General features: G+C 54.2%; 10 protein-coding genes across 10 annotated transcripts; 3 read left to right on the forward strand and 7 right to left on the reverse strand.

The window, feature by feature from the left end:
• Positions 1 to 544: 544 nt before the first annotated feature.
• On the reverse strand, positions 545 to 1,897 carry CPAR01_16754 (uncharacterized protein; the record flags this gene model as incomplete). Its single annotated transcript, XM_060500998.1, has 1 exon — positions 545 to 1,897. The coding sequence occupies one exon, from the start codon at positions 1,895 to 1,897 to the stop codon at positions 545 to 547; it is 1,353 nt and encodes a 450-aa protein (XP_060340282.1).
• Positions 1,898 to 2,711: 814 nt separating this feature from the next.
• Positions 2,712 to 3,074, forward strand: CPAR01_16755 (uncharacterized protein; the record flags this gene model as incomplete). Its single annotated transcript, XM_060500999.1, has 1 exon — positions 2,712 to 3,074. One exon carries the CDS (start codon positions 2,712 to 2,714, stop codon positions 3,072 to 3,074), a length of 363 nt encoding a protein of 120 aa, XP_060340283.1.
• Positions 3,075 to 4,236: 1,162 nt separating this feature from the next.
• CPAR01_16756 (RNA recognition domain-containing protein) lies at positions 4,237 to 5,784 on the reverse strand (the record flags this gene model as incomplete). The annotated part of the gene is made up of 3 exons (XM_060501000.1): positions 4,237 to 4,570; positions 4,624 to 5,228; positions 5,284 to 5,784. The coding sequence occupies 3 exons, from the start codon at positions 5,782 to 5,784 to the stop codon at positions 4,237 to 4,239; spliced, it is 1,440 nt and encodes a 479-aa protein (XP_060340284.1).
• A 571-nt stretch (positions 5,785 to 6,355) lies between these two features.
• Positions 6,356 to 6,763, forward strand: CPAR01_16757 (NADH-ubiquinone oxidoreductase 12 kDa subunit; the record flags this gene model as incomplete). Its single annotated transcript, XM_060501001.1, has 2 exons — positions 6,356 to 6,581; positions 6,684 to 6,763. The coding sequence occupies 2 exons, from the start codon at positions 6,356 to 6,358 to the stop codon at positions 6,761 to 6,763; spliced, it is 306 nt and encodes a 101-aa protein (XP_060340285.1).
• Positions 6,764 to 7,329: 566 nt separating this feature from the next.
• CPAR01_16758 (uncharacterized protein) lies at positions 7,330 to 8,074 on the forward strand (the record flags this gene model as incomplete). The annotated part of the gene is made up of 2 exons (XM_060501002.1): positions 7,330 to 7,732; positions 7,818 to 8,074. The coding sequence occupies 2 exons, from the start codon at positions 7,330 to 7,332 to the stop codon at positions 8,072 to 8,074; spliced, it is 660 nt and encodes a 219-aa protein (XP_060340286.1).
• Positions 8,075 to 8,416: 342 nt separating this feature from the next.
• Positions 8,417 to 9,901, reverse strand: CPAR01_16759 (uncharacterized protein; the record flags this gene model as incomplete). Its single annotated transcript, XM_060501003.1, has 1 exon — positions 8,417 to 9,901. The coding sequence occupies one exon, from the start codon at positions 9,899 to 9,901 to the stop codon at positions 8,417 to 8,419; it is 1,485 nt and encodes a 494-aa protein (XP_060340287.1).
• An 837-nt stretch (positions 9,902 to 10,738) lies between these two features.
• On the reverse strand, positions 10,739 to 11,786 carry CPAR01_16760 (uncharacterized protein; the record flags this gene model as incomplete). The annotated part of the gene is made up of 3 exons (XM_060501004.1): positions 10,739 to 11,205; positions 11,256 to 11,646; positions 11,709 to 11,786. 3 exons carry the CDS (start codon positions 11,784 to 11,786, stop codon positions 10,739 to 10,741), a joined length of 936 nt encoding a protein of 311 aa, XP_060340288.1.
• Positions 11,787 to 12,279: 493 nt separating this feature from the next.
• On the reverse strand, positions 12,280 to 13,389 carry CPAR01_16761 (uncharacterized protein; the record flags this gene model as incomplete). Its single annotated transcript, XM_060501005.1, has 1 exon — positions 12,280 to 13,389. The coding sequence occupies one exon, from the start codon at positions 13,387 to 13,389 to the stop codon at positions 12,280 to 12,282; it is 1,110 nt and encodes a 369-aa protein (XP_060340289.1).
• Positions 13,390 to 14,223: 834 nt separating this feature from the next.
• Positions 14,224 to 15,943, reverse strand: CPAR01_16762 (eburicol 14-alpha-demethylase; the record flags this gene model as incomplete). Its single annotated transcript, XM_060501006.1, has 3 exons — positions 14,224 to 15,360; positions 15,426 to 15,623; positions 15,698 to 15,943. The coding sequence occupies 3 exons, from the start codon at positions 15,941 to 15,943 to the stop codon at positions 14,224 to 14,226; spliced, it is 1,581 nt and encodes a 526-aa protein (XP_060340290.1).
• A 4,063-nt stretch (positions 15,944 to 20,006) lies between these two features.
• Positions 20,007 to 21,860, reverse strand: CPAR01_16763 (uncharacterized protein; the record flags this gene model as incomplete). Its single annotated transcript, XM_060501007.1, has 1 exon — positions 20,007 to 21,860. One exon carries the CDS (start codon positions 21,858 to 21,860, stop codon positions 20,007 to 20,009), a length of 1,854 nt encoding a protein of 617 aa, XP_060340291.1.
• Positions 21,861 to 22,316: the final 456 nt, after the last annotated feature.

Consider the following 22,316-nt stretch of genomic DNA (forward strand, 5'->3'; position numbering starts at 1 on the left):
TTGGTTTCTTTTCCTCCGCTTATTGATATGCTTAAGTTCAGCGGGTATTCCTACCTGATCCGAGGTCAACCTGTAAAGAATTGGGGGGTTTTACGGCAAGAGTCCCTCCGGATCCCAGTGCGAGGCGGTAGTTACTACGCAAAGGAGGCTCCGGGAGGGTCCGCCACTACCTTTAAGGGCCCACGTGTGCCGTGGGGCCCCAAAACCAAGCGGTGCTTGAGGGTTGAAATGACGCTCGAACAGGCATGATCGCCCGAATGCTGATTGCCAGGCAGATTCCGCGGTTTCCCCCCCCCCCCCCCCCGTTTGGGAAGAAGAGGTATCCATGAAAAGATAAGAAAAACTTGCAGTCGTCTATATTCGTCAATGTCCGCGCTCATACCCGTTCGTGACGAAAAGAGAAGAAAGCCGACAAGAGGTGTATGAAGAAACAGGTCCGGAAGCCCGAAAGATCCAGTACCCCGGATCCGCCTGTACGTAAATAGCATCCGACGCTTCATGATTCAGACGACATGTCCGACGATCGACGCAGATTCAAAAAATCTCAGGCGACGACGCTTCGACCAACCCCCGCACCCCACCTCAGGCGACGAAGACCGCCGCCGGACGATCGAATAACTTCCCGTCCGCACGAAGATGAGTCCGCAACTGCCGAGGCGTTGACACCTACTCCTGCTGATAGTGCTTCCTGACGTCCTACTTCACGGCCGATCACATATCCCGCACCAAATCCTACCACAGACACCAACACCACCACGCCAGCACTGACAACCCATGTCAGCAACGTCGGGCTGATGAGGGCGTCCTCGTTGGCGGTGACCTTCTTCTTCTTTGTCGCACGGGACGAGCGTGTCTGTGAGGAAGAGGTTCGTTTGTGCTTATCGACACCGTCGCTCTTGGGCGATGAAGGGGCAGAAGACGCCGCTGTCCGTGACGGACGGGCAGCGGGAGACTTGGCAGGTGAGGCGGTCTGAGGTTGGGTAGGTCTCTCAGCCATGAGCTCAGATTCGGGCATCAGCCGTAACTCAACAGGTTGGGAGCTAGGTCCGACTCCGGCATGCGCGGGTGGAGCGCCCTGTCGCTCGGTAGTATCCTTATACTTGGGCAGACCACGGGCGGCAGCGGCGCACGACAGCAGAGTCGTGAGGGAAGCACGGAGAGCCGCGTCATTATCGGCTTGATATGCGGGGGACATGAAGTTTGGCGGGCCCCGGCTGACTCTAGTTTGAGATCGTTGGGATAGTGCGGGCCTTACACCGCTGTGCGGATGCTGGTGGATCGCCGAGCTGGCCGAGTGTCTCCTATCCAAGCCAGAGGGCGGATGAGAGAATGCGTTTGGCTGGGGTCTGAAGACCGGATCATCGGAAACGCGACCCAGGGCGGTAGCAATCTCGTCGCTATCGTCAGAGGCCTCCGAATCCTCCTGCGCCGATGGTTGCTGTTGGAACGACGCTCGCACCGGAGGCCGAACGTTCTCGGTCGAGCTCGTCAGACATCGGTCCTCCTCGCTTTCACTCTCCTCGTACTCCTCCTGGCTACTTGTACCAGCGTGGATAGCCGTCTGGTCGACATGAAAAGATCGTGGCACAGGTTGGTTTTGGTGATGTAAGCGACGTCGGCGGGCGGCCATGGACCCACCGACTCGGAGACCGGTGGTGACGATCTCGTCGCCGATGGAAGAAAGAGAAGATGAAGAAGGCTGCGACGAGACCTCTACCCACGAATCTGAAAAGAGAGATGTCAGCATTCTGTCAATCTGACCAGCCGAGTGGCTGTCTTCTAGTGACTGACCGTCATTCCGTCTGCGAGGGCCCGCGGCGGGCTGTGATCCGTTCGCCGACATTCTGTTATTCTGGAAGTTGTGTCCTGCGCGGTCGTCGCGCTGCTGTCCATCCATTTTGAGGTTTATATTTATTTATTTTTGACGCCGTTGAATTTCGAAGAAAGGAAAATAGTATCCAGAGAGTGATATAGAGAAAGGTCGTTCGTAATCGTCAGACGTTGTTGTCGTCGTGGTCGTCGAGGGAGGTGGTTGGACGTATGTGGGGAGTACTTCCTCCGTCCCAAACCCCGCGTTTTGGAGATAAGATACGCTCGTGAGATCTCCGTAGCAAGGGGTCCGAGTTGTCTGTTCGCTCGACGTTGAAAGTGGTTTGAAAAACGCGCTGGTTCACGACGGAAAAAGAGTTGAAGTAAGAAGGGGAAAACAAAAAAGTAGGTAAGAAAGGAAGGGTTGCAGCAGACCGCTTCGACTATAGCCGGCTCACCAGGCACGCAGGGTCGGTGAGATGGTGTTGAGGCCCGGCTGGTGGATGGCTGGCTGGGCCTTTGTGCAGCACGTAGAGGTCGGGGAACCTGGAAGGAGGGGAGGGGCCTCTCTGTCCCTGTGTCCACCTTGAGCGTGCAAAACGGCAGGTGGGATAACGGACGCTAGTAGATAATCTGGAATGTCACTGGATGTATATCTGCAGCAGTCATTTGCGTGGCAGATACTTGGTCCTCCGAGCCGGCGCTTGGAGGTTCCGGCCACCGTACCGTGTCAGGTGGCATGACCTCCGCCTTATCAGACGGGCGTTGGCCGGCTGCAAACAGCGCGATAAGCACAGTACGACATTTCTCTGATCAAGGGAACGTCCTTGATATGGATGACGCTATCGTTACGGTCAGGGGGGAGGAGAGACAGCCATACACTGCTGCGTACTCCGTACTGAATGGACGCATCCACGTCCACGTCCCGCCTCAGAACATCCCACTTTGGCACTTACACACCGTCCGGGCCGCTAAGTGCAGGCGCTGCAGGGGGTCAGGTGGGGTCGAGATTCACGGCGTTTTGCAGCGGGAAGCGCGAGCTGCGCCCACCACGAGTCCCTCGACCACTTAACACCGTGACACCGACACCGGCTCTCCAAGTTTCGGTCGCATATTGCGTGGTCTACCTCTGTACGGCAACATGGGAAATGCGGAGAGGGTTGCCGTCCGGCGCTGCTAGTGGTCTGCCGACGCCGCGACATGCATCCAACGACAAGGACGATCCCAAGACACGCCGTGATTCTCGTCTTATTATCGTTCCCTAAGTCATGCCAGATTCCACTGACGTGCTGTCGTAGGTAGCACTGGACTGCTGCCCTACTCCTTGTCCTTCCCTTCGCACCACCGTTTTCCAAACAGAATAGCCTCCGTTTGGCGCCTTGGAGGGGGGGGGCACCTAACTTGGTCAAACGGCTGAGCAGGTTTTACAACCATCTGCTGGCGAACGGGTGTTCTCCCGTGACGTTTGTTAGCTGAGAAGGGCAGGAGTGACCAAAGGACGGGTGTTCTAGTGGGATGGGACATTTTAGAGGAAGACACAGCTTTGCCCGTCATCACGGGGCTGAGTACGCACCTCGTGCCGCCCAATGACGCAGAATCGCACATTTTAAGCTGGCCACGAGGCTACCGTTGTATAGGACCGAAATCGGGCAGTTCGCGCCCCCCCCCCCCTCCATTCCCCCAAATGAGACATGGAACCACGTTCCCGTCTGAGAACACGGCCGCGATCTGAGATAAGGTCGCAGACGACATCAAACATCACGTGGTAGGTAAATAGGCATAGATGAAAGAGGATAAATGTGTATTCATCGAGGAAGGTATCAAAACTTTTATTACAATTGGAGCCCTTCCTTAACGCCGAATCCACCTGGCAATATATGCCTTTTTTGAAATGACATTCACGGGGAGAAGTATACTTACTCCACATCCTGCATCGCATTGCATGGTATCGTTCCAAGTTCAAGAGTAACCGAAAGGGAAGAAAAACGCCTGACTAGCCACATCAACAGCCGAAGCCGTTGAAAGCAACCCCCAGAGCCCACAGAAGCCGTCGTCATCTAGAATCATCGAGTCCCCTCCGTCGAGGTCTGCTAAGCTGGCAGACATCGGGAAGGATCTTCCCCAGTTTCATGATAATAAGCCGTCTGCCCACTGTGAAGATGTTGCAGTGCAACGAATGCCCTCTTGGTCAACCCACAATAGCGTACAGATCCCGCGCCGTCTTCTTCCGTAGAAGAGACTTGCCACAAGCCCACGGTCCAAATGAAAAGCCCTCAGGTCCATCTTGTCTCCCAAGAGACTGCTCTCAAAGCCCACAGTCCCAAAAAAGGGAAGAAACTTGTGTCGAACCGACAGCCCACAGTAGCCCACAGGAATGCCCGCGAAGTGCCCTCTGATCAATCATCAATGTGCAGCATGCATCACCGTTTAGAAGGTGACCTTGGAGCCCTTGAAGTCACCGAAACCGCCACGGTTGGTGGAGGAAAAACCACCACGACCGCCACGGCCACCACGTCCACCGCGGTCACCACCGCCACGGCCTCCGAAGCCGCCGCGTCCACGACTGCCACCACGGCCACCACCGAATCCACCGCGGCCGCCACCCTCACGCTGGGGCTTCTGGCCGGCGTAGTCCAGACGGACAGCGCGAGCACTGCGGCCCTCACCAAGGTAACCACCGTTCAGCTGAGTGAAGGCAGTCTTGGCGTCCTCGATGGAGCCGAAGGAGACGTATCCGAATCCCTTGAGGTTACCCGACTCACTACAAAGGCGTTAACATTGATGAAGTTGGTATAAGTTGTGGAAGATACTCACGGGTCAGTGGGCAGACGGACGCTGGTGACCTCAGCAGCCTCAGTGAAGAAAGCGCGGACGGAATCCTGATCAATGTCGAAAGGAAGGTTGCCGACGAAGAGGGTATCGCTCTCGGGGGAGACCTGGTCGCCGTGCTTCTGGGCGCGGTCGAAAGCGCGGGCGGCGGGGTTGCCCTCGCCCTGGGGCTTCTGGCCGGAGAAGTCGATGTTCATGGCACGACCAGAGAGCTCACGGCCCTGAGCGGCCTCGAGGGCAGCGGCAGCAGCCTCGGGGGTAGAGAAGTCGACGTAACCGAAACCACGGCTGCGGCCAGTGTTCTTGTCGGTAACGACGCGAGCGCCAGTGAGATCAGCGAACTCCTCGAAGGCGGCGTACAGGGAGTTATCATCGACAGCCCAAGCAAGGGAGCCGACGAAGAGGGTAGAGCTCTTGTCAGAGACATCGGTGCGTGCCTTCTTGCCGGGGATGACGGGGTCATCAAGGGCCTTGCGCTTCTTGGAGGGCTCTTCAGCCTTGGCCTCAGTCTCGGATGCTTCCTTAGAGTCGGAGGTCTCCTCCTCATCAGAGTCGGAAGAGTCGGAATCGGAGTCGGAGGAGTCGGAGCTCTGTGAAAGGATTATTAGAAAGTGATATGGTCCTCAAGACGATGGTTCAACTCACGGCCTCAGCCTTCTTCTCAACCTTCTTCTCGGTCTTCTCCTCCTCCTCAGACTCTGAGTCGGAGTCAGAGTCAGACTCGCTGTCAGAAGACTCGGCCTTCTTGGCGGTACCGTTGGTCTTGGGGGCAGCCTCAGCCTCAGACTCAGAGGAGTCAGAGTCAGAGTCAGAGTCGGAGGAGTCAGAGGACTCGGCCTTCTTGGCGGCAGCAGCCTTGGGGGCAGCCTTCTTGACGGGCTTCTCCTCCTCAGACTCGGAGGAAGAGTCGTCGCTGGAAGCCTCAGCCTCAGACTCAGAAGAGTCGGAAGACTCGCTCTCGGAAGACTCAGACTCGGGCTCAACGACCTTCTTGGACTTCTTGGAAGCCTTCTTTTCGACCTCCTTTGCAATGGCCTTGGACTTGGCCTTGGGGCTCTCAGAGGCCTTGGTGACGCCAGCGCCCTTCACCTTGGTGAGAGGGTCGGCGGCCTTGGTGGCCTTGGTGGATGACTTGGTCTTGCCCATTGTGATGATTTTGAAAGGGTAAACGGAAGGGGTATCAAGAACAAGAGATTGGTATTTGGAAATAGGCAAGAGAAAGACTTTTTCCAGAGAGGTTGCACAAGAGAAAAGTTGATTGAAGCTTGGGGGTGGGAGCTTGACTTTTAAGGCCAGGGTCTCGGTGGTTGGGGCGAAGGGTCTTGCGACAGAGATTTTTTTTTGCGATTTGCCAACTTTTCAGCGGGGCTTCTCCCTCGACTGCGCGGGCGGTGTGCGAGGGGCTGCAAGATAGCGGGTCCATCTGGGTACGTACCGAAAAGCCGCAGCCGAGTCGCTCTGGGGGAAAGCAGGAACGACGGCCGTGGTCCGTGAGCAACGGGGGCGCGACTGAGCCTGCGAATTAAGGCCGCCGGATTCTGGCTGACCTCTCTAGCTGCCAGGTTCCTCCAATCCCGACAGCCAACGGTCCCGAAGTCGACCATTACGATTCCACGAAGCTTGACCACACTCCGTCCGCGACCTCCGACCTCCCGGCTCAATTCGAACTTCATTCCTTCCTCGAGAAGACGACTTTTGAATACACAACTCAGTCATAATGCCGACCCCCGAGTCCGCGATGTTCCTGGCACAAAAGCCCAAGGTGCCCCCAACTTTCGACGGCGTCGACTACGACGACACCAAGGCATTCAAGCAGGCACAGGACGCCATCATCCGTGAACAATGGGTCGGCGCTATGATGCTGCGCCTTGTTGGCGAGGAATTGGGCAAGTGCTACAAGAAGGAGGGCGTGAACCACTTGGAGAACTGCGGTCACCTCAGAGGTTAGTAGGCCTTTGCGAGAGACGGAGGGGAGAGCTCGATTTGCAGTCCACCAGCGGGTGTATCTTGGCCGGGTGAAGAAAAGACGCTGATCAGTGATACAGAAAAGTACCTGCAATTGTTGAAGGAGAAGAAGGTTAAGGGCACACTGTTCGAGCAGCAGAACTACATCAGCAAGCAATAGATATGCTGTACGATGGGACGGAGTAGAAGGGACTGTTGTGAAGCAGGAAGCGGCGCTCTCGAAGACGACCTCTCTCAGGATTTAGAAATGGGGAACGCAGAGACGAGGCTGTGACGGTACCACGTCAACGAGCCGGAGCGTGATGGGCGATATCCCTCACGATATGTACAAATGAATCAAACAGGGCTTTTGAGGTTATGCATCTATCCGTGTCTCAGCTTCTGGTCACCCAATGACTCTCGAATCAGCCAGCTTTGAGTAAATTCCCGCTGGCTTCTATCAGATAATCTAGATTATTATCTTGTGTTCATCAATTGACTTTAACGACGGGTTGTAAGTGAGGGTGAAGGGCCGGTGAAGCGTAGTGCCCAGAGCCTCCCATGCCAAGTGCGCAACAGGCGCGTCCCGCCCGCCCCAGAATTTTTCCATCCCCGAGCTTCAAGCTCACGCATCCTGCAACACCACCAAAAGTTCAAGGTGATCCTCGTCGACGAACAACCCACAGAGATATCCAGCACCGGTGACGCAGATCGACCGCGCTCGGCAACCCCCCAGATACAGAAGCCATGATTTGCAGAACGTGCATGCGCCGCGGCGCCTCGGCCCTACCCCGTCTCCAGGCCCCTCGCGCCTCGTCCCTCCTCATCAGACCCTTCTCCCTCTCCGCGCCCTCAAGAAACGCAGTAGAAGCGCCTGCTGCAGGAGCTGCTGCTCCTGCTACTCCTGCCGCCACCAACGCCAAGGACGCACCCCCGAAGCTCTCCTCGTCCACCGCCGACATCCCCGAGGCCGCGGCGCCCATCTCTTCCTGCCCGCCCGGTACCGTCCTCAACGGCCTCAACTACTTCAAGAACAAGACGGACCCCGTCGCTCTCCCCGATGAGGCGTACCCCGACTGGCTGTGGACGGTCCTCGAGTCCAAGAGCGAGGCTGTAGAGTCTACGGATGACCTCGCCGCCGAGATGTTTTGTACGTTTCCCTTTTCCCAACCAATTTGTCCTGGCTCAAGAAAAAAACCATGTTGAGTACAACATCTAACATACAAAACGCACAGCCAAGTCCAAGAAGCAGCGCAAGGCCGCCGCCAAGAAGCAAAAGGCTCTCGAGGCCAAGGTTCTTGCCTCAGGCGACCTCGAGGCCCTCGCACCAAAGGTCCCGCTGCCCCAACAGTCCATCAACTTGCCAGGAGAGAAGGGTGGCGACGTCGAGCACAACCTCGAGGCGGCGACCAAGAGAGACGAGCTGCGCAAGGCGATGCGCAAGGACCGCAAGGCCAAGATCAAGGAGTCCAACTACCTCAAGTCCATGTAAGCGGGGGGTCGTGGTGGCACCGCTGTGGTGGCTTGTTGCATCTTGTATGGTTGCTACGTATGTGGCAGGAAGGGGTCGAGATTGTGTATCATAGAGAGCTCTCAAGAAGGGGGCTCCTGTACAATATCTACGGTCGTCATGACCGGCTTGTTATATCATCACCAAAATATCAACTGGACGAGTAAGAAGAACGATGTTCTTAGAGCACTGCGGGCTCTGGTTTCCAATATTAGAAGCTTGTGGGCATGATAACTATACATGGCCGTAGATAAAATTGCTTTGAAGTGGATATTCTTGCCCTTCCGTTTGCAATCTTATGTGGGCGCTCAGGGCGCTTCTGCCTTAATCGTCGTCCTCCTCTTCTTCGTTGATAGACGTTTGCTTGAGCGCCAATTCTGCCCTCAGCTGCTTCAACCTGTCCTCCACACGCTTCCGCAGAATCTTGTTTTGTTGGAGAGCCTTCTCCTGCTCCTTTTTTGCAATCTCTGCCTTGAGATTCACGATATCTTCTCTGACGGCCTTGATTTCGTCCTGAGGCGGCTTGTCCTCGTCGTCATCATCGTCATCGTCGTCGTCGTCGTCATCTTCGTCCTCTTCACTAGCGACGGACTCATCCCCATCACGTGCGTTGGCTGCCGGTGTGCCGGCGTTCATAGTCATCGGCGTGGCCCCCTCAACTTGTGTTGCTGGTGTGCCAACCTCAGTCGTGGCCTGGTTCAACTCCTCTTCGAAAGCAGCCTCAAGCTCTGCCTCCAAATCGTGGTCATCGTCGTCAAATAGTTCGCCGTTGGCATAGCCCTCAGAGGGGAAGTAGCCGCTGTCATCGGCCTCGCCATCGGCGTCCTGTTCGTCGTCGGAGTACTCGTCGCCAGACTGCATCTTTCTGTCGTCGATGAACTCATATTTGGAGGACATAGCGGCCGCATCGGCCTGCAAGAGTTTCTTAACCTCGTTCTCCTTCAATTCGATCTCAGAGCGACTGATAATTTTTGCGAATCTTTGATTCGTTGCGTCGTGCATCGGTGGCGTCAGTCCGTGAGGCCACTTGAAGCCTGGCTGAATCATCGCAGGTAATGGTGCCTTCTTTGCCTCTTCGTCACTCTTTACAGGCTGGAAGACCAGCAGCATATGGCAGATGTCGGCTGACTTCATGAGCGTCTTCCGGTCCCAGGACTTCATTCCTTCCGTGATTGTCGGTAGCTCAACCATGACCGCTGCGTACGGTTGGTTTTTTACGACAACGACCGCGCGCCGGCTTTCGTCGTCGAAAAACTTCATCATTATATCCGCGCCACCATCTTTTCGAGGGAGGCCCACCTTGCCTTCTTCGACGCACTTCCTGACGTATTCGCAATGCTCTCCTGGCATCATGCGCAAAATGAACTGCTCCTCGATTGTAGGGTCCTTCTCTTGGTCGCTGGCTTCCGAGTCGTAGCCATCACCAGGGGGATGTACTGGTGGTTTGCCTTTCGACTTGACAACGATGTGACCCGATCTAGGTGTCGATACGTTCGGCGTCTTGAGAAGCTTGATCTTTTTCGAAGACGGTTGGTTTGCGCCGTCGTCATCTTCGTCTTGTTCCCTCTTCTTCGACTCGATGAGCTTGCTCGTGGGCTTCGATTGACGCCCAGCTTTTGTCTTGATCGGTGTTGGTGCTACCGGCCCAGCCGGCGTTGGCGGTTGTGATGATTTGAGTTTAATCTTCATCCCAGAAGGTGTCGAAGCTGTAGGTGTCGCGCCGTTCTGTTCGCTGAATGATGTCTGTCGCGAATTCACGCTGAGCTTCAGCTTCGGCCGTGGCGGCGGCGGCGCACTGATGTCTGGCATCTTTCAAGGTCGCTCGTCGAAAGTATCACGGGTGTTCGCAGTAAGGTATTTCTGTTTGTCGCATCCAGGGGGTATAGTCAGAGTTAAGAGAAGGATTTCGTTTGTGTAGATCGGAAAGGCAGGCGCGCCTCGATCTTCGCGGGGAGGTTAAGTGGAGCGCATACGGGATCCCTTTCTGATTGAAGGCGCGGGAAACAATGTTCAAGGACTCGTTGAATCAAGTGCGCCGGAGTTGTCGCCTTGGAGAAACTCTTGGCAGATCCGTACGCAATAGAATTCTTGGGTAGAGATTCGAAGGTGCGTGCATCAAGGCCGGAGGCGCAAAGTTAGAAGCGGAAGTTGAGATCCATGGGTAATAAGGTACCTTAGGTCCTAGCTGACCACGGTACTTACGCAGTAGAAAGGTACCCGCACCCTGGAAAGTAGCTAACTTTGAGCAAGACCAGCCTTGCAGGTCGCGTGTGGTGAGTGGAAGCTTTAGCGTGACAAACGCTGGCGGCATGGTGCACAGACCCGACTGCTCCTTCAGGCAATGGAACCAACCGCATTCACTTCAATCACCTTACTGGAGACGTTGCGGTCGACCGGATACTCAGATCCATCTTGGTACGGAGTCACAGACTACGTAAGGTAGTTGGTTGAAAGCAAGTCTTTTTCAGTATCTAACTAGGATAACTCTGGATATGAGCTCTGTTGCCACGCTACCTGTTAAGTTCCATCATCGCTATTTTCTCATCATACATTGCGTCCTCTTCTACTTGCCTTCTATTGGCCGACAACCATTCTATCAATGTGCTTCACCCAAATATCGAATATTCTGCGCTTTGAGCCCGCGTCTCACTCCAAATCATCTCGTAGCTTCGGGTCATCAACAACCTGACTGATATCTTCCCATTGGAGCTCATTCCCTATGGCAATGAATCGGGATCCTTTACGGGTCTTGAGTTTCCGAACTGAGCCAGAAAACTGTTTCAAGAGGTTATCCTGCACAGAATTAGAAATTCCTTCGTCTTCAATGCCCTGAATAAAATCGTTGATGAATTTCCTCAAATCGTTGCCCCTCCTGCGAGGCGCTCGGTAGTACTCATCCATTTTGCCTTGCTTGTATCTCTGGAAGATCTCAAATTGCGTTGGGAGGCGCTTGGGAGCATTGGACTTTGCCGGGTTGGACTTGGGGGCTCTAGACTTGGATTGTTCGGGGACCAATTTAACGCGTCTCTTCGGTTGCTGTTGAGGCTTGGGCGGCGCTGAGATAGGCTCCTCACTGTCGACAGCTCGAGGCCTCTTTCTGACAACAGCCCGAACTAACACATGTCAGCTTCGTACTCTGTGTTTTGGGATTTGGATTTCCTACAGTTATCTGGGTCATCCTGCGTCGCCTGCAAGGACTGCTCAGCGACGAGTTGTGCAACCTTGCGGTCCAAAGCCGCCCTCTCTTCATCGCCCTGGAAGAGCCTATCTGCAAAAGCTCTAAGCTCTTCCTCCTGCTTCCGGATCTTTCCCTCTGCTGCTGCATAGTGATTGTTCAGTTCGGCTCCCAGATCATCCAGTCGCTTAGGCATGGGCTGCAGCTCCTGCAGCCTCGTCTCGCTGTTTTTGTTCGTCTCGTCGCTCTTCTCCTGGCGACGAGAAATGTCATCAAGAGCACGACGCATGGTCATGAGCTCTTGATAGATGACAATGTGGCTCATGCCAAAGGCCATCTGGGTTGCGGGAATGGTATTAGTTGCAGCGGCACCATTGTTCTGCATGTGCCCTGACGTATTAGAACCAACGGCATCATACAAACAGCTCTACTGTTGCTTACAGACGGTCCGGCAGGGGCAGCTGTGTGTTCGAGGTTCGACGCTGTAGCTGACCGTTTCTTCGACGTTGCCGGCGGCATTGTGATGGTTGTGGCTTCTCCTGGTTTATGTAAGAGAATAGGAAGGCACTGAGAGGAATGACGTGATAGAAGAACACACACAGAAGTGGTTGACGAGGACAGAAGAGAGGAACGTCGAGCCGGTTGATGATATACAGAATGAGGGCTGAAGAACCGCCTGCGTCTTGTTTGGCGATGTGTGGAAAAGGGTTGAAAAGAAAGGAGGGCTTCGATTGCTCCCACAGAAGTCGGGGATGGCAGGTCAGGTGTCTGGTTCCAGGATTTGCATGGCGTCGGAGGAAGTCAGGGCAGGTGCGAGAAGGTTCCTACCATTCCCAGATGTTCGTTGTGGGAAGGAGCCCAAGCCAGTCATTCATGCACCTGCTCTTCCTTGGGGGAGCTGAATCTAGAAGGGGCTCGAGGCATTCAGTGGCTTTTAACGATCATATGTATTAGCTTAAAGTCCTACTGCAACTTAGATATCGCGTGCTGGAAACTTGCAAAAGGCCTCCTCTCATGCGTGTACCTGGCCATTTGTCCCCGATCCTCCTCCATTCGTACTTCCTGCCGCTGGCTCTTTCCCATTCCTCGAAGACACGCCTTGCCTCGAAGTGCGACCGCCCTGCATCGAAGACTCGGCATCCTCCAAAGTCATAGACGGCTTGCGGTTCGGGATCTCACTCCCTCCACCGTTCCCCTTGACGGCAGTCCACTTCCCTACGCTCGTTCCCTTCTCCCGCTCCTCAGCAATCCAGCCTAGAAACAGCGCAACGTCCTTAGCCACCACGCCAATGACGGCCTTTGCCTGAATCCACGCAGGCAGCACCCCCTTCGCGTCCGACGCCGTAGCCATAATCCATTCAATCGCCCCCGTCGGCAGCTTTCGAACCCTCTCGACGCTCACGTACGCGCCCACAACCACACCCTTATCCTTGACGAGCTTCCCGTGCTCCGACGCAGCTAGGTCCGAGACGGGTATCGACACCACGACGAACTCGTCCACCGCACCCTTGGCCCTGGCCGAGATAATGAGCACGGGGAACACGCGGTTCTTGAGCGGCATCCCGAGCTTGTGCTTGATCTCCGACACCCCAACCTTGAAATTCTCCCACGACAACCCGCCCTCGTCAACGACGATACCGCTGCAATCCCACGCGAGCGCCTCCCGCGCCTCCATCACGTTGGGCGTAAACGCCTTCTCGGCCTCGACGTGGTCGTCCTTGAAACACTTGACAAACTCCTCCCACGCCGCCGTCCCCTTGCCCGGCCGATCTTTGTGGATGCTCCGCCGGCACGCCCACGTCTCGCTCGCGACCGAGCTGCTGTTGGGCAGCTGGTTCCTCGCCGCCTCCTTCTCCAGCTCCGCCGCGGGCACGATGCGCTCGTACAGCTCCACGGGCGCCGTCGACTCGGGAAACGTCTTTGTGCCCTTGGCCTTCCACTCATTGGGGCGCGCCGTGCCGTCCTTGGGCGCCACGGCGTCGATGAACGGAACGGCTTCTTGGAGCACGGCGATGAGAAACGGTGCCAAGTCCGCCGTCGTGGCGCTCGGCGCCGGGAGCTGCTCCGTCCGGAGGCCCCATAGGCGGACCAGGGGTCCCAGGTTTTCGTCCTCAGTGTTCATTCCGGCAAGGTCCGGGGGTTTGTTGTACGCCTAAGCTTCTGACTTTATGAGACTGTAGATCCTGGTTGTCATACGAGTAATGCGTGCTTCCGTCGCAAAGAGCTCAAGGTCCCCCTAATCTTGTCGCAATCGCAAATTCCCTACGGGGTTCTTATATGAGACGGGTAGATCGGAACGCAGTCTGTGGGTTAAGTAGATGTTGGCTACGCGACGTCAGTGAGCAAAACTCAAAACCCCACGTTTGGTACGCGGCTGTTCGTCTGGCGATTGCGCGAGGTAGTTTGACAGTGACGATGTCAAAGAATAAAGCTCAAGCTCAAGCTCAAGCTCCAGCTTTGGGATGAGTGTGAGGGGAGGAGAGGGATGCGAGGGGGAAGGGCGGAAGGGGATAGCTATACCTAGCTGTCTGAGACGTCCTTGCCAGGTTCGCCGCACTGACCTTGAAACAGAACCAGGCCGATCAGCCGGACCACTCAGCGACGCACTCGATTGTCGTTATCACCACTCTCAGTCATGTCAGGACCCCGCAAGCTACCAATGCTGGTCTACCATGCTCCAAGTGCATGATTATTCTCCGAAATCTTCTATACTGAAAAAAAGATCCATGGTCTGCACTGGTTGGTGGATGGCCGGTTGGATGGATAGTCGTGATGTCATAACGGTCTTTTGTATTAATATTATTCGGTGGTGACCGTCTAGTCTGCCACCTTCTGGCGCCGTAGCGCTGTCATGTCTAAGTCTCTTTTATCCCTCTTTACCATGTGATATATAGTCATAATGGCTTGCAATGTACAGTCCTCAACCCAGAATCCCTCCTTTAAAAATACTCATCATCTAGGGGTTGCGCTTCTCCCAGTAGATGTTGGCGGGCTCCAATGGCCGTGAGAAAAGGGAGGCGTAGTCTGTGCCGTTGATCTTATTGCTGCCATCGGCGTTGCGGAACTTGAATTCTCTGACAATCATGGCGGTAATGGTCTGCAGCTGCAGGTTGGCAAAGTGCTCACCGATGCAGCGGTGACGACCAGCGCCGAAGGGGAGGTAAGGCGATCCGGCACCCTTGCTAACCAAGCCGTAACCGTAATCGATCTTCTCATCATCGGCATCTTCGGGGCGTCCGAGTCTGGGGGCGATAGGAGAGTCGGCGTCCCAGCGGTGGGGGTTCCATTCCTCGGGCTCGGGGAAGTAGACGGGGTCGGAGCCAGAGACACCAGGAGCGGCGAGGAGGGTGTGACTGGTAGGAATGACGTACTTGGTACCGGGAACGGGCATGGGAGATGTAACGGCGCGCATGATGGAGTGGATGGGGGCGTGCAGGCGAAGAGTCTCCTTGATGATGGCCTGGTTAAGGGGCAGCTTGGCGAGGTCTTCGTAGGTCAGGGGAGGAAGGTCGGCGCCGAGAACACGGACCTGCTCCTCGTAGAGCTCCTCCATAATCTGAGGGTACTGGGCGAGACGAAGCATGATCCAAGAGCTGGTGGAGGAGGAAGAGTGCTGGCCGGCCATGAGGAGGGCAATCATCATGTTGGCGATCTCGTGGTCGGGGACCTTGGTGCCGTTCTTGTAGGTAGAGTTCATCAGATGGGTCATGATATCGAGTCCGTCGGTGCGGCCTTGCTCGCGGCGCTGCTTGATTTCATCCATGTAGATCTGAGCAACGGTGCGCTGGGCGTGATCACGCTTCTTGTTCCAGGGGAGAGGAGCCCAGTGCAGCACAAAGTTGATGGAGGTGAAGCCCATGTCGAGGTCATGGTAGAGAGAGGCAAGGGACTCGTCAAACTTGTTGCGGATCTCGGCGCCCTGAAGAGCGTGGGAGGCGGTGAAAATGGTGATCTCGGCCAGCTTGGGGGGCAGATTGACGACGCCAGACTTGCCCTTGAAGTCAGGGCTGCGCTTGAAGTAGTTGGTAACCTCGTCGGCAATGATGGGGGTGTAGGAGCGGAAGGCCTCAGTGGTGAGGGCAATCTTCATGAACTGGAGGGGCGCGTAGCCAGTCAGCATACAACTTTGCGCAACCAGAGTTTGGACTGTCCGCATACCTTCTTCTGCTCCATGAGCTTGGCGTTTGGGCAGTCGTAGACAACATCGCGTCCAAAAACGGGAGTGGTCAAAACAGTGTAGATATCCTCAGCATTCACATCCTTGAGCTTGCCGTTGAGGATGAAGTCATTGCCCTGAGTTCCGAGAGCGACCGTGGTCTTCTTGCCGAGGAGAACGAAAGTGAAGACATCGCCAAACTATGGGAGTAGCGTGCATTAGTAAGAGACCACACGAGGTAGGTGAGAGTTAGTTTCGGTGGTGGTGCGCATACCTTTTCGCGGTTGGCCTTGAAGAAAGCTGGGGGGTCCATGCCATAGATGACGGTGCTGCCGATGAAGGGGAACCAGTGGAAGACCATGGGAGGCTCATTCTTGTTCTTGAAGAGGATCTGATTTGCGACGTTGAGGATGACAGAGACGACCACGACAGCAGCGAAGACGATTGCGACTTGCGACGCAGTTCCCAAAGTCTGGAACTGCTGGGACACCGGTCCCGCGACTTCTTGGAGGAGACCCATGCTGGGCAGATGAGGGTCTGAGGACAGATGATGCGTCAATCGAAATGATCTGGCGCGGTTGTCGAGGTTGCCTGTGTTTTCGAGAGCAGTGACCGCACGCACAAGTCGAATATCAGTGGCACGAAGAAAGTGGAAGGCATCGAGAAGGGGGGTCCAGCAGTGGTTTTAAATTATCCATTAATGAGATTAGATACCTGCCGCGTTTTGTTGGGTTCCACATTTTCTTTGCGTAACCAAGGAGCACCACTACCTTACGTCTGTGTGCGCCTACCTTACCTCACATTACCTGGCCAGCCAGCAGCTAAGCCAATGTACCTAAGTATCCGTTGCATAGCGGCCATGGCTAAGGTAGGCGGTCAAGCATTTCGCATGTCAAAAATTGTCGTGGAGCCAAGAAGCTGTGACATCTGGCCACCCGAATCGATTTTGAGGCGTCTGTCACAGGGTTTCTAGCGCATTATGGCAGAGAAAGCCGCGCCGCAACCTCTTCTTCCTTTTGCTTTCTGCCCTTTTTTTCCCATGTTCGCTTCCATGAGATGCTAGGTGCCCCCCCAGTGGCCCCCTTTCCACTCGGAAGCACCTGTGCGTCCCTGTTGGTCCATGTTGGACGTTGCGCCAGAAAATCGGGAACAGGGGAGGGACCAATCGGTGGCACCAGCAGCTCATCCAATGACGGGCCGTTCGTATTCGTATCTGGAGACCCTCCCTGCCTATTCGAGCAATGGGAGATGGGAATGATTCGATGTGTGCTCCAATTCCCCAGACTCTGGAAACCACCTTTGAACGCGATCAAGCCATTTCAAAATTGCCTCGCTGGTGTCGTCAGTTTTGTCATTGCATGCTGCTGTTGTTAACTTCTTACCTCTTTACCATCTTCAGGGGTTCTGGGCTGGATCCTCTTCTTTCTTCTCATTTGTTTCCAACCCACCTCAGCCCAGCCCATCCGTGCCATCCATCCCACTTTGCTTGACGAAAATCTGCGAATCCTTCCGAGGCAGGTACCAGAGAAGCAGAGAAAAACGGTCTGGCCACTCACATGTGCTCAATTGACAACCCTGGCAACCCGAATAAGAACTCGAGCGGCTCATGCCGTCCAACTCCCCGATGTCCACTATCATTGCCTGCGCCTCCTAACGCGTACTTGTTTCTCATACAGTCTTCAGCTACACAAGGGAAATGAATAGCAGCATATGTCTGGAAGCTCAAGGTCTTATCTGCGAGGAAGCTCATGTAATCTCAAACGTAAGTATGGACGTAGATGAGGGGCTGCTATTTACCCCTCCATGAGTCCATTCCTCCTCTCATTCTGAATTCACTGAGCTAGGAGTCTAGTCTCTCGAGCCACGGGCAGTACAGGCGAATTGGCATCATCTGACTAATGCATCACAACGGTCTTAGCAAGACATCCTTGCACAACAGGTTTCGACGACCAAGTGAAAGCCACATCCGTTCGAAATCACTGTAGAACCTCACTATACTCATTGTTGCATCCTTACAGATGGGAATTTCATTATCGTTGCTACATGTCTGCAAGCGGTGCCACTTTGCCAATCGTCCTATGAAGCATAGATCTGCCTAGATAGCAATAGCCAGACGAACACACGATCTCTGCGATCGAGCTCTGCTTGACACTTGTTGCGGGGTCATGGGCAAACAGCAAGTGGCAGTCTACCTACTGCGAGGGACGAGGAGGGTGCCGTTAACAACGATTACTTTCAACTGATCATGATAGATAAGTAGAAAGAAGCATTGCCGAAGTATCCTTGAACTCTTGTTAGCTTATGACTTGCTGAGTGGTGACGCATGGTGCAAATCGTCGCGCCAAATTGATCGAGTATGTTCATGTTGCTCGCAACAACTCCGGCGCCGACTTTTATGAATGGGCTCAGCTTTGACTGTTGGCATAATCAAAGATCAAAGATGCTAGACTCGTCTTATTAATCTTGTCAAGTTGAAGACTCATCGCAGCGACGGACTCTACAACCGGGTCAATGTTTCAAACGCAAGTAACGGAAGGGAAATTTGGACGCATGTGCCGGCGGCATTCATTCGATGGTGTTTCTTCAGGAGTGAATCACCTTCGGAAATACCAGTATCGACCCCGTTGCGACGCGACACAATGACAAGCTCACCCATAAGTTGAATATAAGCGAAGAACATTCATGTTATGTCCCTGCGTTACGAAGATACGATACAATCGGTATATAATGAGAAATCGCCGACGGCCTTATCGTTACGCGAAACTCGGGCCAAGACGGGGAAGGGCTGACAGATTCTCATACGTAGGGTGGGGGTTGGGGCTGGGCTCCGGCCTTGGGCGAGGCGGACAGGTTGCCCGCTCGGAGCACTAGAGTAGATTTCATGTCAGCAACATGAAGACAGAGTAAGGTAAAGGGTATTACTGCAGAATGAAGAAACGTACAGGTAACCGCCTTAGTGACATATGCGAGGGCGATAAGCGGAGGGCAAACTAGGTCCTAGTGCTATAAGAGGATCTATTTGGCTGGCTGGACGCATTCCTCGGCCAGAGGATGTTATCGTGTCGGTCAAGCTCTTTTACTGAAGCACAACAGTGTTATCCGAACCTGATTCTGGTGCTCATGGCTGCTGCTGTCGTGCAAGACACTCCTTCAGCACTTCGTGTCGATCATCACCAGCTATACTGAGCATATTCCATGGAGAATACATCATCAAACTTGACGGCGACTTCTGTACCGTTCACTACATCTGTCGCCTAAATGATATTTTGATAACCTCACGAAGCCAGATAACCGCCCACCCATGACTCATGGCGAATTGCTCAGCAAGTTGCCATCCGACATATTTCTCTGTGCCTGGGACGAGTATTACACGGCACCGTGTCTCCTATTTAAACCGTCATCGCCGGCCACATCTCTTGACCCTTTCAGATTTATCAGACCCATATCAAGGAAGTCTTGTGCTTGCATGATTGGTATTGGAGGGCAGGGTATGCGAAAATGCCAGCTCGCTTGTGGTTGAACGCGTTCGGCCGCAGAGTCCCGGATGCCCGTTGAGTCACGACCATCGCCCATCGTGGGACACACTCGTCACCAGAGTGCCTTTTCCTGTTGCCTGACGATACCCGGGTAGTCATTCTTGAGTTGTAAAAAGCTGTAGTAGCGTTTGCTAGCGACGGACGACGCACCCAGAAGCGACTTACAAAAGCCCACATGGTCCATCGCATGCTTTTTACAGACTTCCTAGAAAAGGCAGGAATGGCAAGGATATGACGCATGTCATGCCCTGTCGTCGACCCTTCTGCCTCAATACATGAGAAAGACTACAACATAGACAATAGCGATCTCTTGTCACAGACAAGATAGTAAAATGCTCACAAAGCCTGTCTGGACAGCATGTTGCAAAGTTGACATATGACGGTGCCAAATGTTACTATGCTTGTTCATGGGACCAGTCTTACCTACAGTTACAAGGTCAAGAGATTACCGCTTTGTCAAGATACTGGTCTGAAAGGGCACGAGTACTGTATGGCGGATGGTGTTTATCACATACCTCATAGCAACATAATCAAGTTTTCTTGGTAGCATAATTACTCATCAAGACATGATCAAATCACACGGAGAACAAGCTAAAGTTTAGAGAGATGTCTTTCTTAAGACATTGATTCTTGCTATCTAGCGTCTAGACTATAAAGTCTGCGCTCCTTGTTTGATGTTTGTCTGGTTGTTTTTTTGTGTAATATAATTAGTTGATGCAGTAACGACCGTCGGCCATGGCAATCCGCCAGCCCTGAATGCATGCAGTTGGTTATGATATAAACAAATCAAACTGCAGAGGTATCTCTTTTGTGTAAAAACCCAGAAAGGAAGAATCCACGCCAGAAATGAAAAAGAGGAAAACAGAAAAAAAAAAAAAACAAGCAAGGTACTTTTTGCCTTTGTTTGCTTTGGACGCCGTAAACACCGGAAACCATGCTATGATGAAAAATAGTTGAATGCTTTCCTCATGGCCCGAAATATACAAGCCATGCATGCCCTTCCTTTATTGTTTCTGTAGAAATGTAGGCGGCAGTCATCGGGGTAGCTCAGAAGGACATACCAGTCCATCCATAAGGCCCGTCGACGTTGACCCAATTGTGTGCCTCCATGGCGGACTCCCAGCCCATCATGACGGCAAGCAGGCGGCAACCCATGGCGCTGACGGTGCAGACAATCGCATCGCTGGCGTTGGCGAGCACAGCAAGGTCCATCATATACGCGCGACCAATGTAGCCGCGTAGTCGAAGAGTCTCGGCCGAGGGAGCCAGCTGCATGTTCTTCGCCGTTGCAGCGTTGGACGCGCTCATTGAGGAGAGACCAAGATTCCAGAACATGGCCGCAAAGAAGCCACCCTCCCATCCAAAAGACTCGTCCTCGAAACGGTGCATGACGTGCTTGTCCGTGGCGGGCTTGTGGGTCTCCTGCTTGGAGGCAAGACGGATCTGCTCCTGGGCACGCATCGAGCCCTTGAAGTCCTCGGAGTCGTACACGGTCGGGTCATCGGATGCCATGACAATCAGCGACTGCTTCTTGGCAAGTTTGTCGTCTGCACCATCTCTACCGGTGTTGTTGTAGTTGGCGTCAATAATCTCCTGGGCGCGGTTGGCGATGATCTCCATCGGGATGTATGTGCCGCGGTATTTGTATTCCAACGGGTGACAATCCCCATGCCGAATATGCACACCAACTACAAGACCGTCGTTGGGGTTGGCGTCTCCTGTGAGAGACTTGGTCTTGACCTCCTTGACCCTGTTGATGACATACTGAGTGTCATCCTTGTTGAGATCAAATAGTGCCCGGTAGCCGTCGTGCGCGAGATCGAATAGTTCGCGAAGACCTTCCTCGTCCTGTGCACGGAAGTCGGCATAGGGTTTGCTCAAAGAACCAGCCCAAAGAGACTTGGCCGTTTCTGAGGTGACCACCAAGTGGCGAGCTCGGGGAGGGCAGGGAATCATCTCATGACGTGGTGGTGGGCGGCAGTTGGGAATGGGAGGCGGTTGGAAGATGTCGGTGTATTTGCCATACGCCCACCGGGAGTCGTCGATGAAGAAGGCTCGGCCCTGCCTCTGTGCAAGCCCGTAGAAGGTCCAAAGCTGCATGATAGAGTGTCCGATTCCGGCGTCTTCAGTCTCCAATACGAAAGTCATTGACCTCTGGCAAACAGGCTTCTCAACCAGAGAGTCCTTATTCTCTCCAACGAGGTCTCCGTCTCGGCCCTGACCCTTGCTCGGCCACTGGCTAGTGGCAAACTCCGGGAGGAGACCTGATTCCTGGGCTTCCGTGACATCGATAAAATATGGATCGGCCGGAGCATCGTTGCTCAAGAGATTCTGGTCGGTGACCTGAGAACGGTGTCGCATGTCCCTCACACGGGCAGCCACCTCACGGCACTTGCTACACATGTCTCCATATTCCTTCACCGACAATGGGAAGTCGTAACTCGGGGGGATCGAGACAGTCCATTTCGATTTGCCACTCTTGTCGGTGATGACGATAGGAGTTGGGAAGTCTGGCAAATCATCCTGCCCTACCATCTCAAAGTCATCGTTTTTGCCAAGATGAGGCAAGTTGAGCTTCGGCACGCCGAAGATGCTCCGGAAAGGGAAGGTCGCAAAGTAGAGGAAAAGCGCTCCGAATGCAAACCAAAACGTGAATCGAAATACGCGACTGGGCCGCGGGTGGATGGGTGATTTTCGGGGAGGTGGGATGAGGGCCGGTAAGCTTGGGGACGGCGGTGGCGACGAGAAGAGCAGGTGATTGAAGCTGAAGCGGGACGAGGTGGCGGACAGCGGAATCTTCTCGTAGTTGGTGTTACCCGTATGTGAGGCAGACCGTCGCAAGTTCATCCGCGGGTCAGAAATCGACAGCTTGGATTTGCTGAGATCCAGAGGAGCTGGCATATTTGCTCGCATTATAAGCAACGGGGTAGTAGAAATATTGTTGGTATCCAAAAGAAGTAGAATTCGTAGAGTCGTCGTTGTTGGGGGTCGTGTCCACTAATAAGAAGCGGTCCCAATGGGTATCTTGTAAGAGGGTTCGAGCTTGGAGCTTTCAGAATCGAAAATAGACTGATGATGGTCTTAGTAAAGGAGTGTCGGATGGCTTCGAGCCTAGTTGGTCATTGACAAGAGGATCTCCTTCCTTCTAGGAGGCGTTCATGATAGTAACTGTTCCAGCAACGGTCGCACAGGATCGGAGGTCGACGTGGGCAGGCGGCAATGCGGTGGCCAGCGCGGTGGAAGACGAGCAATGCAGCGTGCGTTCTGTGTACAGGACGAGACCGAGGCCGGGGGCGCGATCGGGTCAGGTCTGAAGGAAGAAGAAAAGTATGAAGAAACCGGGGGAGGCGGGGATAG

Source organism: Colletotrichum paranaense (genome assembly GCF_030867605.1).
Source record: "Colletotrichum paranaense strain IMI 384185 chromosome Unknown Scaffold_31.1, whole genome shotgun sequence".
NCBI classification, from domain to species: domain Eukaryota; kingdom Fungi; phylum Ascomycota; class Sordariomycetes; order Glomerellales; family Glomerellaceae; genus Colletotrichum; species Colletotrichum paranaense.